Source organism: Aspergillus pseudotamarii (assembly GCF_009193445.1).
Source record: "Aspergillus pseudotamarii strain CBS 117625 unplaced genomic scaffold BDV38scaffold_120, whole genome shotgun sequence".
Classification (NCBI taxonomy): Eukaryota; Fungi; Ascomycota; class Eurotiomycetes; order Eurotiales; family Aspergillaceae; genus Aspergillus; species Aspergillus pseudotamarii.
In genome coordinates this window covers 23,030-38,212 of record NW_022475134.1, presented here as the reverse complement: position 1 = coordinate 38,212, position 15,183 = coordinate 23,030, and the positions used below count along the sequence as shown (strand labels likewise).

The 15,183-nt window shown below is 45.1% G+C and overlaps 4 protein-coding genes across 4 annotated transcripts; all 4 read right to left on the bottom strand.

Moving 5' to 3' along the window:
- Positions 1-3,064: 3,064 nt before the first annotated feature.
- Positions 3,065-4,762, bottom strand: BDV38DRAFT_265101 (aminoglycoside phosphotransferase family protein). The gene is made up of 2 exons (XM_032056330.1): positions 4,063-4,762; positions 3,065-4,014 (listed from the first exon to the last, which is right to left on the bottom strand). The coding sequence occupies exons 1-2, from the start codon at positions 4,601-4,603 to the stop codon at positions 3,662-3,664; spliced, it is 894 nt and encodes a 297-aa protein (XP_031907291.1). The 5' UTR covers positions 4,604-4,762; the 3' UTR covers positions 3,065-3,661.
- A 2,185-nt stretch (positions 4,763-6,947) lies between these two features.
- On the bottom strand, positions 6,948-7,320 carry BDV38DRAFT_288895 (uncharacterized protein; the record flags this gene model as incomplete). The annotated part of the gene is made up of 2 exons (XM_032061128.1): positions 6,948-7,196; positions 7,258-7,320. The coding sequence occupies 2 exons, from the start codon at positions 7,318-7,320 to the stop codon at positions 6,948-6,950; spliced, it is 312 nt and encodes a 103-aa protein (XP_031907290.1).
- Positions 7,321-8,630: 1,310 nt separating this feature from the next.
- BDV38DRAFT_265100 (class I SAM-dependent methyltransferase) lies at positions 8,631-9,736 on the bottom strand. The gene has a single exon (XM_032056329.1). The coding sequence runs from the start codon at positions 9,513-9,515 to the stop codon at positions 8,832-8,834; it is 684 nt and encodes a 227-aa protein (XP_031907289.1). The 5' UTR covers positions 9,516-9,736; the 3' UTR covers positions 8,631-8,831.
- A 2,470-nt stretch (positions 9,737-12,206) lies between these two features.
- On the bottom strand, positions 12,207-14,357 carry BDV38DRAFT_290597 (amino acid permease-domain-containing protein; the record flags this gene model as incomplete). The annotated part of the gene is made up of 7 exons (XM_032061520.1): positions 14,105-14,357; positions 13,811-13,924; positions 13,618-13,672; positions 13,186-13,494; positions 13,096-13,119; positions 12,719-13,044; positions 12,207-12,650 (listed from the first exon to the last, which is right to left on the bottom strand). Exons 1-7 carry the CDS (start codon positions 14,273-14,275, stop codon positions 12,207-12,209), a joined length of 1,443 nt encoding a protein of 480 aa, XP_031907288.1. The 5' UTR covers positions 14,276-14,357.
- Positions 14,358-15,183: the final 826 nt, after the last annotated feature.

Sequence of the window (15,183 nt, the reverse complement as noted above, 5' to 3'; positions counted from 1 at the left end):
TGGCAGATGGTTCTCGCCGCAAGAGGATATCGTCCATGACTTTTTGATGCTCGTCCCTGAACTTCTCCGCCGGGTTAGCAGAAGTGAGAATCCCTCCGCGCCCCGAGATAACTAACATGAGTGCCCGTCATGCTGCGGTTCCCGCATAAATGGCTGGGATAGTGCTCGCATGCGGGCTTCTCCCCCAGTGCATGGAGCACATGGAGAGCAAAGTAGTTGACCCTGTAAATCTACGCGAGGGACATGAGGCCATAATACCAGGTGGGCAGGGCATGACCTCGAGGAGCACGCTTGGCATTAACCATTGGTTCGCATCCCTCATTACGTTGTAGCGCAGGTTCAGTGTCCCATTTTCATTCACATATTTCAAGGCGGAATGCCTGACACGCGCTTCAATGTGGGAGACACCACTCCTGAACCCCTTATGGAGAATGCGACCCAATAGCGCCTGGTGTAGGAGATCCTGCTCGCTGGGTGGTAGCCGTGATGGGTGGGCAAACGCGGCCTCTTGGAAAGTATCAGCTGCTGTGGCTTCTGGGCTATCTGCCTCACTTGGGAAGTCGTCGGGCACATCAGAGAACAGAATCTCCCCGTCCCAGAGGACAAAGCATGTCAACCTCCGGACCGTCAATGTAGGGCTCAATATGAACGTCCGAAGCGACGGAAACCGTTCCTTCACGCCGGATAATGCGGTATCCTACTTTTTCCACTGCCTGGAATAGCTGCATCTCTGTGAATACCTTAGACACGCAGTAGCTACTAGCATGGAGCGGAACTGTAACGAAATCTTTTGAGAAGCCTTGATCATGGTGGTACCCTTGCGTAGAGGACGGACTGCGAGGATGAGAACAAGTCTGGCTGCGATCTGTGGGGTGACAAGATCCCCGACCTCTCACAGGACTTTCTAGGTAAAGAATGTCTTAGTAGCTAATATTTTGTTATACTGGGTTACGTGGCACACCGTGGCTGTCTGTTATCTATATATGGGTCATTCGAAATGAAATTTAAGTTACGGGGGAATTTCTACTGCGTGTCAAAGAGCCATATACGAAGAAGAGAAGGCAAAGCTATATGAGCGTCTGCTATTAAGCTGTATCGGAAACTCGGAGTTGAATTGGGCATACTGCATGATGTTTGGGTACATTCGGTGGCTATAAAACGATCGGCTAAATGTATTATTGAAGCATCTCTGACAGGTGACACCAGTAGCCCTATCGAACAAGAATCTACGAGCACCTCGACGCCTCCCCTTCTGGTTCTAGTTGGTGAGAAGCGCCGCCCTGAGCTCGCGCGACTAGGTGCCTATAAGTTTATTCTTTGTATCTTAGCTGTTCTCCTCTACGAAATTATAAATATTTATTGGTAGAATTGACAAGGTTTACTATTAGTATCTAGGAATTCTTTTACTGTCTTAGAGGTATACTCTACTCTAGATAAGTATATATAGAAGTCTTATTTTCTTTAGTTCTGAGAAGCAGTAGAGTACTGAGTAGAGGAAGAAAAATATGGTACAAGATGATATGGAATAATAAATATACTTTGGAATATTTCGTATCTCTATTGTAGACGGCCTGGATTTGCCATCAATACTAGGGGCTGCTGTTACGCCCGGGGCTTCGTCGTCAAGTCTGAGACCATATAGCGGACCACACAAGGGTTACTAACCTGATGTTGTTCTTTGACTTCTGTTGAGAGATGTAGTTGATACAAGACTGCTGTCGATACTAGACTGCTGTTGCCACAGGAATACAGTCAGTACAAGACTGCTATTAATACTAGACTCGAGTCTAAAGAGTCAGGTCTAATAAATATATATATCTAATAGTTAAAAGAGTATGAATAAATTAAGACTAGTTTTACTACTAAAAATAACTCTATGATAATAATATAAATTAATTATAAAGAACTAAGTTAAATATATAAATAAGTACAGAGGTGTATTTCAAATGGGATCGAACTTCGCTAGTGTAAGCTTCGCAGTCAACCCAGTAAGGGCTTTACCATTTATACAAATTTCTATTGACAAGTTTGCTACTCCTTCGATTTATGCAGGTTCGCAGAAGTGTCGCCAGTGTCGTGTCCGATTGGTGCCGCTCAAGGTTGAGTAAGAACAAATAAGAACAAAACAGGAGCACCAGCCATCCCGCCACTCATTTTCGTCGCCAACGTTCAGATTAATGATTGGATAGTTAGCTTGCTGCACATTTCTTACTTGCGTCACTACAGCCGATTTAGATTGGTGCTCGGCCTTTATTATTATCTAGATCCGCGCTTGAGGTGTATTTTGTGCCTCAACAGCTCCACTTAATTGGCAAAGCGCTTAGGGTCAGTTATCACACCAAATACCTATAGGTATAGTCCGTCTCAGCTTTAGCTGCATTGACTCATTAGATCGCAGATTCCGACCCTTATGGCATCACTATTTTTATCTGCCTATCAAGGCTGACAAGCTGTTGAAGCTACACTAGGGCGCCTGGGCATGTAAATGGCCAAGAACATGTTGTGCTTACTTTCAACGTTTTTGTAAGCGCTGAAGTGTAGTGCTAGAGAGGTCCTTTGCATGTCACGCCAACTTACAGCCTCTCATATTTTTTTTAGAAATTACTCTTTCTAGCTGAGGTGCAACAATCCACGTTTCATCCTGACAAGGCTATGTGCGCAAGGCATTCACGGGCTGTGTTGCATGGGGTTCGTAGGTTGTAGGTATTTGCCATGAGTGCCTAGTGTGTATCCTTCCTTTCAGATGATTCGATATAGAAAAAACAAGGCTGATATACTCGGAGCAAGTACCTAGAGCCAACCAATCCTACATCGCACCACACTCCGAAGCGCCGTGACCAAGCTTGCATGGCGAACACACCTGTACTTTATGATATTACTGGAGGCTTCATCTACTCCTAACTCCTTATTGGATTGCTTAGCACCTGTCTTACTCCGCCTGAATATCCATGGGGCGGTTATTTCGTGGGCTAATTACTCTATGTTTTATGAACAAATGTCCCTGACCTCAAGGTATAAATAACAAGTGATTTTTTGGTATTTCTGATGAGACATTTCCCAGTATCTTCTAGTCCCCAAGATCTATATTATCTTCTTTCGCTATTAAAATATCTCTTCTTGAAATATTGTTATCATGTCTGTCGAGACAATTACCTATAATGTTTACCGAGTTGTCTTCAGCCAGAGACGTGGCCCAGACCACGAGGGCATCGCTCTGGTCCCTGCACAGAACGAAAACCAAGGTGCTGGTAGATTTTACCATGTTACAGGAGATGTTGGTGTGGGTATGGATTACGAATCAAGGCCGGCATACCGTTTCAGCGCCAGCAAATCCTACAAAAGCTCCACTCTGCAGTTTCAACTGCCAAAGACCCAGCTTGCACGTTTTGAAGAGATATTGCAGAAGCACCCTCCCCCCTAGTATTGACCGAAACAAGCCCCGACCCACCGGCACGGAATTGCTCTAACTGGGTGGATGACGTCTTGACCGAGGTGAAAACACTGGCCTAATCAAACTTCGTGCTCAAGTCCAAGTTCGGGTCGATCCATGAAAACATTGGAATGATCATTTTTAAGCAGATTGGGAAAGGAGTGTATTGAGAAATAACTATGGTCCTGTGGCACTAGTGTGAACGAATGATGGCGGACATATGAATTACTATCACCAAAGTGTTTCAGCCAAGAACGAATGGACCGCATATTCGGAATAGTAGGGTTCAAGAACCCGTACTAGGTAGTCAGTCCAATCATTTTGCCACTTCCAAACATAAAGAGCTTTTGAGAACTCCCAGTATTCTGGATACCAGCCACTAAATTCCCAGTCCAGAATCCCACTGACATATCCATCATGGACCATGATATTCTGAAGGCGTAGATCTCCATGGGTGAACACAATTTTGTGACACTTTTGTGAAAGCATGCCAGCCAAGAAGCCCCTGATGTGACGTTTTGGTGCCTTTGATTGATATGCCTCGATGATTGCGTTATTGAAGTCTCCTTCGGAATTAAACGGCCCTTGTCTGTATTAGCATTATTTGATTTTCTGGTGTAGACACTATGAACCCTTTGTGTGATGGCTTTCCAAAATTGGATCAGTAACGGGGCCAAGACCAGCAGAACCGATGTAGTTCCCGTCGCTTATTTGGCGAAGCTGGTTGAAGTACCCTTTCAGTTGACTAGTAATATGATTTTTTGTAGCGTCATCATAAGTCCCCCAAACTGTATCTAGGCTCTGACCGTTGACATAGCTCATGAATATGTAAGTATCGAACAGACTACCGTAGTCTTCGATATCCCGATGTATTGGGCCATAAGAGTAGCAAGCAAAGACTTTTGGAACCGGTACAGTTTCCGTGTTTTGCTCGACAAATATCATGTTCTTCGCTTCGCTGGATGTGACATGGGATCCGAATTTCACAATAATATCAGGAGATATCTTTGCTATCTTCACACCACCCCAGTTAAAGATCATATTACTGGAGGTAACCTTTTTATTGACGCTGTCTGGATCAGGCACCACAAACCCTGGGGCTGAGCATATAATATTTACCTGTGGCCCCGAGTCAACAAGGCCAGTATTCTGCTTATCATCTGTATCAAGCATCCTTATGAGGCTAATCGGGCAACAAGTCTAAGGGAAGTGTATACTGAAGACAAGCGAGAGCGCAGAGAGTGGAGATAACAGTATTAGACAATAAAATGAAATGGTGCGGAATATGGAGGGGAAACGGGGAAAGAACAAATAAAATTGAATGATCGAACGGTGAGATGTCGCTTTATATGTCCAGGTGTGCATTTATAGGCTTCAAGGACGACGGACCTATCGGAAAGTGTCTTGACTTGTAGTAAAGCTAACTAAATTAGGCAATTCGGAGTTCGTCACTTTACCGCGATTTGATCCGCCTTGAGGATTTCATGCAGCTGACGTAATACGTATTTCCTCAAGATAATTACGTTACTGACCTTTTTTTAGAGGATAACTGGGCCTGGATGGCGCAATGCTCAAGCGCCATCTGGGAATTCTTTTATCCGAAATTCAGAGGGTTACTAGGGGCTGCCAGCTCAAGAAACTGGCAACGAAGCCTGCACAGCGGTGGAATCACATGACCTTAGACCACCTAAATTACTAAGACTATTTAAAAGATTATACTATACTGTTTAGACTATCTAGATTATCTACCCTAGTGGAATAGGCTCTGGAGTCTGCAGGTATTGTAGTGTGTTTAAATAATCTGGAAATCTAGCTATTGCAGTGTATTTAAAGACTCTCAGTATCTGGGCTACACAGACAATTCAAGGCTCTAGAGATCTAGGCCTTGCAGTGTATTCAAAAGCTCTAGAGATCGAGGCATTGCAGTGTGTTCAAAAGGTCTAGAGATCTAGGCCACGCAGGTAATTTAAAGCTCTAGAGATCTAGGTTATATAGGCAATTTAAATAATCTAGAAATTAGTTAAATTACTGGAGGCCCAGGGTTCTGCCTAGATTACCTAACTAGAGAGGCTTGAAATGATTATATAATTCCTTAACTGCCCTAGTTAGTTAGTATAAGACAAAGCAGAAAGTGACGTCAGGAGTGAATTCTCGCCCAATCAAAACCCAGAATTGTGGGCCAATCAGAACTCAGATCCGATTGAGCAGTCTCGTATATTGCTTATCATATAGTTACTAGGGCAGTTAGGGAATTATATTAATCTCGGTAAATAATATAGACTTGGTTGGTTGATTGGTTAAATTGATACAATAATGCCTTATCTAGGCAATATATAGGATCCCACTATCTAGTCCTGTGAGATTATCTAAATATATAAGCTATTATTTTTTAACAAATTTAGAGTCTTGTTATGGTCTGTGGTAGCCTTTATACCTGGTTTTATATTCTGTGGCTCTGTAGTGCGCGGCTTTGAGATCTCTGCGACGTCTCTGTGAAGTCCAGTACTGCACCGACAATACTATTGTCTTATTTGGCTTGCCTTGTAATCCTTCTCCCTGCATACTTAATATTTTATTGAAAGTATTCCCAATTTTCATCCGCAATATTCGGCGGAGACTATTTAATCCTGGCCCCTGGGCAGTTAACTAGGATATGGATAACTGTCTCTGCTGCTCTGTATTCATATTCATTCTTTTTTTCTAAAACAGTATAGTTTGGTGTGTGTTGCTAGCTATAGGTAAATAGCCAGTCCAGATTTAGATAAGCAGGTAGGCTCGGTTCTGTGATAGTAAGCTATAGAGTCTCCGGGTATATATTAAGGATAGATTCTTATCTAACAGAGATAACTATCTTTTGGGGGATATTCTTTATTTATTATCCAATTGTTTCCGGATTTCTTTGTAGATAAATCTCTTTTCTCGCGAGAGAAGGTGCTGAAATAGATGTTACTTATTAGAGCTGACTGTCTCTTTCTTAGCCAGTGAATCTACTACTTAATTACTGGAGTCACCGCAGTGCCCTGAGATCTATTGGAGGCAAAGAGGGATTATATATCTAGTTCTCTAGCGGAGTGGGTAATAGGCTGGATGACTCGTTGCCCTGAATTATTCCTTAGGTTTGCTATGGCTTATAGTGCTGACATACTGTCACTTAGGATAGTTGCCGGCTCATGTTGCATAATTGGGGGATTCTTGTTTGTTGTAGCCAGCGGAAGAACCATGCTGATGGCATAGTAGATGGCCATCAGCTCGGCTGCAGAACGGCTTCACCACCTACACTCTTTCATAGTTTTCTAAACCCTAATGCCAAGATGTACTAGACCAAGGCGTGGTAACGTAGTCCGTACGGTAGCGATATCAAGGTAGATTCAGCCCTGTAAGTTACAAGTTTCCCACCCAGATTCCCCAACCCTGTATCCTCTATCCAACTCAGAAGCGGCCGACTGTGATCATCACCAATGGCACTCAACCTCGCTCGGGCAGCTCTTGATCTGATTCATGATATGATAATCGATTCCTAGTCTAGCCGCTGGCAAAGAATAGATTGCATGTCCGATGGCTCCGGAATGTTAGACAGGGTGCCCGTGAGGTGCTGATTTGGACTTTGGCATTGTGAGTCAAAGTAGGTGGTGCACATGACACCCGAGGCGACTTGGATGGATCCCGCCTCAGGAGGCATGGTACTGGGATCGATGACGGCACACTGTCCTATAGAGCTGATTTGCTGCGACGGCCCTGAAAATTCAGGTTCGAGGTAAACAATTGCCTATGCGATAAAAATTAGAAACTTACTTGTCCGCCTATTTAAGAAATGTAGAGTAACGTACGACGGTAGATTGAGCGACTACAGCGCCGGCAAAGGCAATGGAGAGGAGTTGAGAGAAACGCATGGCGACCGTTTATGTTGTTATATCTGTGTTGCGTGGTTGACGGTGAGGCCTGCTATTGAATGGAGTTATTTAGAATCCGCTTAATATTGAGCATGTTAGACTTACGTGCTTCTCTGGGACACGATAGCTTAACTGCCAAGTGGGATCTGGTTAGTATCGATTCTGATAGAGATGACGTTAAATAATTGCTTGGGGATTGCTGGCAGAAAGAGAGGGGAATATCGTCAACTTATATCTTGCACAGCTCGCTTAACCTGGAGTAACAGGTCAAATAGAAGTCTGTAGAATGTGATCCTGTCAATCTTAATTTTTAAGACCCCTTGCTTCATTCTTGCCGATGAAATGTTTGTTCCAGACCGCTTTTCAGGGCCATGGCTAATATATGTTGATCCTTTCACTGCTTAAGTATCTACAAATTTCTCTTCTATCTTAGCTATACCACCGCACAACATCTGTAAAATAGATATAGATAAAGTAGTTGCCTTCTTTTACTTCTTTTTCATTTATTTTTTCTAAGTTTTATTACTATCTATCTCTTACTTTACTCTATTCTTCTCTTGTATTTCCTCTATATATCTTGGAAACTCTATTCTATTTCAGGCAGAGATCTGTGGTCTTGGCACTATTCCCGAGATCGACCGAGGTGTTGATCTTCCAAAATGAATGAAGGTCGGGTTGCCTTGGGCGTCAGGCAACTTCCAATCATAGTTCAACAGCAGGAAGCAAAGTGCACTCTTCAACTCATTGCTTGTCAGGAGTCTTCCTGGACATCCATGATCTCCATCGCCGAATTCCAGATGCTCCGGAGTCATGGAGGTGTGTTGCCAATTGTTAGATTTCCCGGCCTCATTCCTCAGCTTCAAAAAGTGATAAAGCATCGAACGTCTCCGGCTCCGGGTACAGATTTGGATCGCAAAGGCGTCCTGCAATCCAGATGCGAGATCCCTTGGGTAACACTGTGCCGTCCGAAAGGGTGACATCCCCGTACAGGTAGCGGTTGACCGAAGTTACAGGGATCAACATGGCATTACCTGTAAATGTCGGCATCAAGGTCATTAAGATATACTTTCCTGCTCAGGTCCGTATCCAATATTGCACTGTATGAGAAGGGCAACGCAAGGTCAACTGGAGGCGCAGGCTGTGTAGCCATGTTAGTAGGCCCTAATGCTGTCCTAGCTCTCAAGCCTGGCTTGCGAGGTTCCTATTCTCGGCATGCTTATGACTTCTACAAGCCCCACTTCGCGGTTGAGTATCCTTACGTTGATGGTCATTTGTCCTTGAACTGCTACACACGGAGGCTGTCGACGGTTGCTATAAAGCTTATCTAGAACGTGTTGAGACTGAAGGCCTAGGCTACGCCGTTGGGGAGGCCATGCAGGCAACTACGAATGGCTACACTGAGCTTAATGGCTAGAGGAATCATCAGATGTTGTCTGGAGATAAGTTCGACTACATGTGTTTGCATCCCCCCAACCTGCAAATTAGTGACAGAACAGATACAGAGAGCACCGTCACACTCCTTGTCCACCGCTTGGGTCGTCAGGAGATTCTTTCTTTCGTGCCATTACCCACATAAACTCGGAATCATAGTCTGGATCTCCCTCCTCCAACGTCCCATCGTTTGCGTGTAATACTTCCACCTGCAAGACCTCAAATCCGACTTCTGTTAACATTGCTCGATTCTCATCCACATCATAGCTACTCCAGAACATTCCATGTCCTAGGAATTCGCCATGGATTTCTTCTTCGTCGACAGTCGCCAAATTCAAAACGAAGACACCTCCGGGCTTCAACCAATCATAGATCGAGGTGAGCATAGCTTTAAGCTGCGACCGTGGGAGGTGGAATAACGCATAAAAGCTAATTATACCATGGAAGCTCGCAGGCTCAAAAGTAAGGGAAGTCATGCTGCCTGCAACCAGCTTAGCCCCCGGGCAACGGGCCTTAGCCATCTCAATCTGCTTGGTTGAGATGTCATTGGCAACCACTTGAGCGCCTTGGTCGAGAAGCATTTTCAAAATAGGAACTCCGGGACCGCAACCAAGCTCTAGAATAGAGGGTGACGGTTGCAGCTTGTCGAGGAGCATCTGGGTATATCTTTCTCGCGGTGATTTCTGGCTCTTCACCCACTGCAGGTACCATTCGGTAATATTGTCGTAGGCATGTTCAACAATACCTTCAGGGGTGTCCGACATCTTGCCGCCGGATCAGATGTAAAGATTGGTAGGAAGGAGAAGTAGATATATCGTGTTAGAAGACAGGGCAGTCAAGATTGTTTAACGTGAAACTTGGAATCTGTAGCTGAACTGTTGGATACCGACGAATACACTCCCAACTGAGTAGATACCACCTATACAGATATATTTTATATAGAGGTAGATTTTAAAAAGAAAAGATAATGGACCTCTGGGGCTCCAATTGATTTGAGGTAGATCGATTGAGTCACAGAACAAAGGAAGCCTTGATATTGGCTGTGTGTCAGGTGATCGCTTGTCTATATCAAATTCCATCAATCATAAACCAGATTACATCACGTGCACCCTGAGTCACCGAACGGACAGCAAGAGTTAACGCAGGTTTGCTTATGCTTACTTCGTATTCCTTAGCTACCTTCTTGCCCATCTTCTTACTCACCTCTACACCTGCGTATCGATTCCACGGTGGATGACTCAGGCAATGACTACCCCGCCGATCAACTACCCGACGTGACTCAAAAGCCACCAACCGTTGGAGTCTAGAAGTACCTTTCTTCATTCATGCTATAAAGCTTTGAATTCTATGAATTCCGTGGGAAATTAATATGTTAAGCGAGGCACCTTTACATGGGGCCACTCGGTAATAACTATTAATTTAATGCACTTATGCATAAGGCTACCCCTTGTGTGGAGATATTTCGAATTCAACCTGGAGCAATTCAAATGGCTTCTGTTCCTTAGGGCTTGGTTGAACCGGTGCCATTGCTGATCATGGACGCAGTTGAGGACTAGACGAGGACTACCTTGGTTCGGGTGTCTATTCCAGCTTTGGGAACCTCGGTTGGTCCAAACGGATCGACCCTGAACCATTGTCAGGACGGTCGTTCACAAGAGTTGCCAACGATTGTTCTGGTTAGGGCTAGCCATGATTTAAGGTAAGACACATAAGCAGCGCTTTCTCAAGCCCTCCACATATAGGCTAGGATCATCCCACTGTCCCCACTGGGTTAAGACACGAATGGATTTAAGATTCTCTCGGAGACAACGACTGGAAATTATTCCTAGGATTCTTAGATTTCCGCGGTTGGGTCCAATGGGCCCCCTCACATGCAGAGAAGAATCTGCGAGTGTTTAAACACGCTCAGTGTATAGGGAGAAGAGGCTGGCATTGTGTCGACCATATAGACAAAACAATATTAGTAGACGATCTAGGGAAGCGAAAGGAAAGAGTAGAATTCAACGTCACTTATTTATGTGATATCAACATAGTTTAATGTAGTATATACCAGGGCTTCATATCTGCCTCTTGGGCAATGGGTTGGACGCTGGAGATTGCGAAAATGTCAAGTAATAAAAGGCCTATTCTATATAGATTAGCTTTCTGAATCCCTCCTACTGAGTCCTACAGGTTACCCATATTTAGCTCAGAGAACACGGATCAGGGTAAGGTGACATAGCTAATGACACAACAGAAAATCAACTGCTTGGTAGAAGACATGTTCTAACCTGGCTAACAGATTGGTTTCCCAGCAAGGGGGCAGTATGATCATCGAATACTATTCCCCTGCTCAGCGTCGCCGTACGCTCATCCCAGAAGTTTCTGACGACCAGGAAATCCTTGCAATAGTATCAAGAATATTGAAGTACTTGCAGTAGGTGCAATTAACGCTATTTCATTCCTCATACAAATGGCACTGCACTGTAAGACAGCTCAGGATGTCCGATAAAGTTGCGGTCATTATAGCAAATCACTGGTGCCTCCCCCGGCAAACCATAAGAAGAGTTAGGCTGTCTTGATAACCAGTATTCTATACGACAGGACGTTCCCTGGACAATCCTGGAACGATTTTCAAGATCACCTTGTATCGGACATTCTCACATCCAGAAACCTTGCCTTTGACGGACCTCATTATGAGCACCTCCTCACATAACAAGTCGAGGTATATCCGCGAACACACTTACACACACAGATGTTCATCAGTTGACTTTCATTGTCTGTCCCGACCTGCTGATGGCCGTTTTCCTAAGACAACTTGTCGGATAGTGTGCGAATTTCTCGTTCCTCAAGCCAAGAACTCTCCGTGGCCAATGTGTCTCTGGGTCTGGCTCCGGATTTGCTGAGAGGCTGGTGATTTCGGAGTGATTTCCTGGACAATGAGTAATTCTGGATGTTAAGGAGAAAATACAATTGCTTAGAGTAAACTCCCACACTCAGTCCTTAAGAGTCATATATGATAACCCTCGTGTCTTGGTGATAGGCCGGTTGGGATGTATGAAAAGCGAAGGTGAGTATCTGGTTCCTGGTATAATAATCTAGCAACCCAAGAACACGCACTGGAATTCACGTTGAACCAGGGCCGATAATCATATCGATGGACAAATTCTCATTTATCCAAGTCATAATCGTCAACTCATATACGCTTAGAGGTGGCGCAACGATCAATCTCAGTCTTTGCGAGGCCAGTGATCCTAGTCTGAGTGTGGCCTCGTAAGAGTAGCAAAGGCTCGAACCGGATTACAATATGATAAATTTCAAAGACGTCGAAAATAAGCGACAGAATAAATAGAAGTATACATCATACATGTACCACTAAACCCTTAGTCGAGACCATCGATATCAGTTCCATGCAAGTCCCGTCAACACGACCAGACTTCCCCAGTTGTGAGATGCTGGCCTTCACCCTAGATAGACTACTGGAACTTCCTTCCCTCCACCTTAACCACCGGCCCATCATAGTACTTCCTCGCATATGTCCAATACACAATCGTCGAGATTCCCATCAGCCCCACGAACAACACCGACGCCCAGTTGAAGTTCTCCGCATTGACGTGGTACGCATTGGGCCAGAAACTCCAGAAGAAAGACCAGCTGGCATACACCATGGCCAAGATGTTAACGGGCATGCCGAAACGACCCAGTGTCCACCGAGAGGGTGGAAGTGGTGGATTGCAGGAAATGCGACGCGCAATAATACAACCGATAGAGATGAGATAGGTGGCCATCAACGCAGTGGTCGAGAGGGAGAGCATGGCATTGAACGCGACGGTAGAGCCAATATTGATGAGAGACATTGCCATCGAGAAGAGACAAGTGACAATGATAGAGTTGACTGGGATATGTAGTCGTGGGTTAACCTAAAGAATGCTATGTGTAAGTTATAACGAACAACTAGACATTAGATTAGAGTCAGTATAGGACCTACCTCTCCTAACCAGTTTGAAAAAGGTAGGCCATTGTCGCGGGCAAAGGCAAATGTCTGACGCGAAGCCGATGCCAGAGAGCTAATCGTGATCATGACAATCAAGACAAGCACAATCACCACAAGTATCGTCGCACCGGCAGTATTACCAACTGCCTGGCGGAAGACATGGATAAAAGGGAATCCCGTGGGGGAGTCGAGAGCACTTTGCACGTCGGGCATACAGAACAGATAGGTGAGGAGCAGGCCAAAGGCAAAGGGGATGTTCAGGAGGAACGCCCAGATCATCGACTTTGGAACGATGACGCTGGCGTTTTCAATCTCTTCCGCTATCGGTATGTCAGTAAGGAACTCGGTACGATGTGTCAAACGTCACTTACACATGTGTGCGACAGAGTCAGAACCTAGAAAGGTAGAACGTAAGTGTTAGATACTGCAAAAGGTCTAAAACTCCAAGAGGCAGCTCTCACCTAGCACGACAAACATGCAAGATACTTGGCCGACCATGACCGTCCATGAAACAGATGGCCATCCGGAACCATAATCGGTAAACCCAGTGAAGACATCTTCTGCCTTTGCCTTTGGAGCGAGCACAAGCAGGGTGACAATCACTGGAATGAAAGCAAAGAAATGACAGGTCACGAATATCCCTTCCGCCAAGGGCAGATGTTTCGCACCGAAGATATTGAACAACGACATGCCGATCGCTGCGGCAAAAACAAGCAATGTTCCCTGCCAGCGCGCTGGAGAGTAACTGTCATCATTCAGTGAGATGAGACCTTGTACGATCGTTCCAGCCAGGTAAGCATCAAGGGCGACGATGCTCTGCCAGGATATCGTTGAGAGCCATCCTATCATACTCAGTACAGAACATGGTTGAGAATCATCTACAATGTACTCACCCGAGGCATAACTGAGAAACTTCTGGTAAGCCCGAGGAGCGAATTCGGAAACCCACTGGCAAACATGTCAGCGGTGTCGAATAGAGACTTTTTTTCTATACATAACTTACATGGTACTGTCCACCCGCGGTAGGTGCCCTAGACATGGTTAGATCGCAATCCAAAGAGTACAAAGAGTAGCAACTCTGCTTACATAGATGACATCTCCGCCATGGACAGCACGATGAAGAGCTGCCCGCAGTATGCCCATACTAGGGACCAAAACAGAGCAGGTCGTCCGCCAGCTGTCAGACCAGGGGTATTGGAGCTGACTTCACATTAGCCTCCAATGCTAAATTAAACGTGTAAGACGGGGAAGTGTACGTCAATAAGATCTCCCATGTACCCATGACGCAAGTTGTGAAACCGATGGTGCTGGCCATACGGAAGTTCCTCTAGATGCTGCGTCAGTACTATCGGAAAACTATACGCCCCAAGATATACAGACCCGTAGTTCCTGCTTCTTGCCCATGCGCTGCATGTCCCGCTGATCGTTCACGGTGAAGCCTGCCTTAACATCGTCGGACAACTCGGGATCAAGAGAACCATTTCTCTCTTCTACATGTGGAGAACGGGCCGAGCCGACCTCCTTCAATTCCAGCTGTCCACTGGATAACATAGTGACGAGAGATAGAGGGCCTACAACGAATGTAAGAGAACCGGGTGAGTTGGTAGAGAGAGAGGGTGTTGTTGAGTTTGCTCCTTTGTTTTTTTTTTTTTTTTTTTACATTCTTCTCTGGCAATTCCGAATTCAAATCATAACGGGGCTAGTAACATGTACGTAAATAGTGCACGAAACTACAAGGAACGATGAAGGGTTTAGACAGGGGGTTGCAGTGGACCTTTTCTGTCAAGGTTGCGCCAAAACGGTTTTAACAGTCTAGGCCGGCGAGTTAGGGCACGAATGGGCTCACTAACCCGTATAACGTTGCATTTAACTACTAATAGATACAGGATCGCCCCGCCACGAATGGGATCTGCCGTGCAAAAATCTTCCGAGCCAAGATCCTAGTGACAAATGTGTAACTCCCGTCAAGGTAAGTCTTTCTCGGACATGGGGGCGATTTTGTCGTGGGTTGTCTGTCTCGGGTCCAACAGCGGTCGTTAAGCATTGTGTTGACTGGTGAATATTGACAAAATACCAGTGAAAGAACAAGCGGAGAAGTGATAAGGAAGACAGGGATCTATAAGGGAAAAGCATTGAAATGATATTCATCTAGTATATTTTAGGGAGACGTCTACAGTCTAAATTCATGCGCCGAATGCCGATGGCACTGCTAGTGTTAGGGATATTGCAGCTACTATTATGCAAATGCAGGGATGTATTCCTTCGGCGAGCATAAATGAAGAGAGTTACATCGAAAAAGGGTCCCTTTTCACGTTAATTTCAATCCCACCCGACTAAAACACCAATTGACACTTTAGTCCTGCCTTGGACCCAGTATCCAACAGTTAACAAAGCCCGATGCCGGAGGGCCGCACCCGAGAAACTTCACTAGTATAGTTCATTTTTTCCCCATCTGGAAC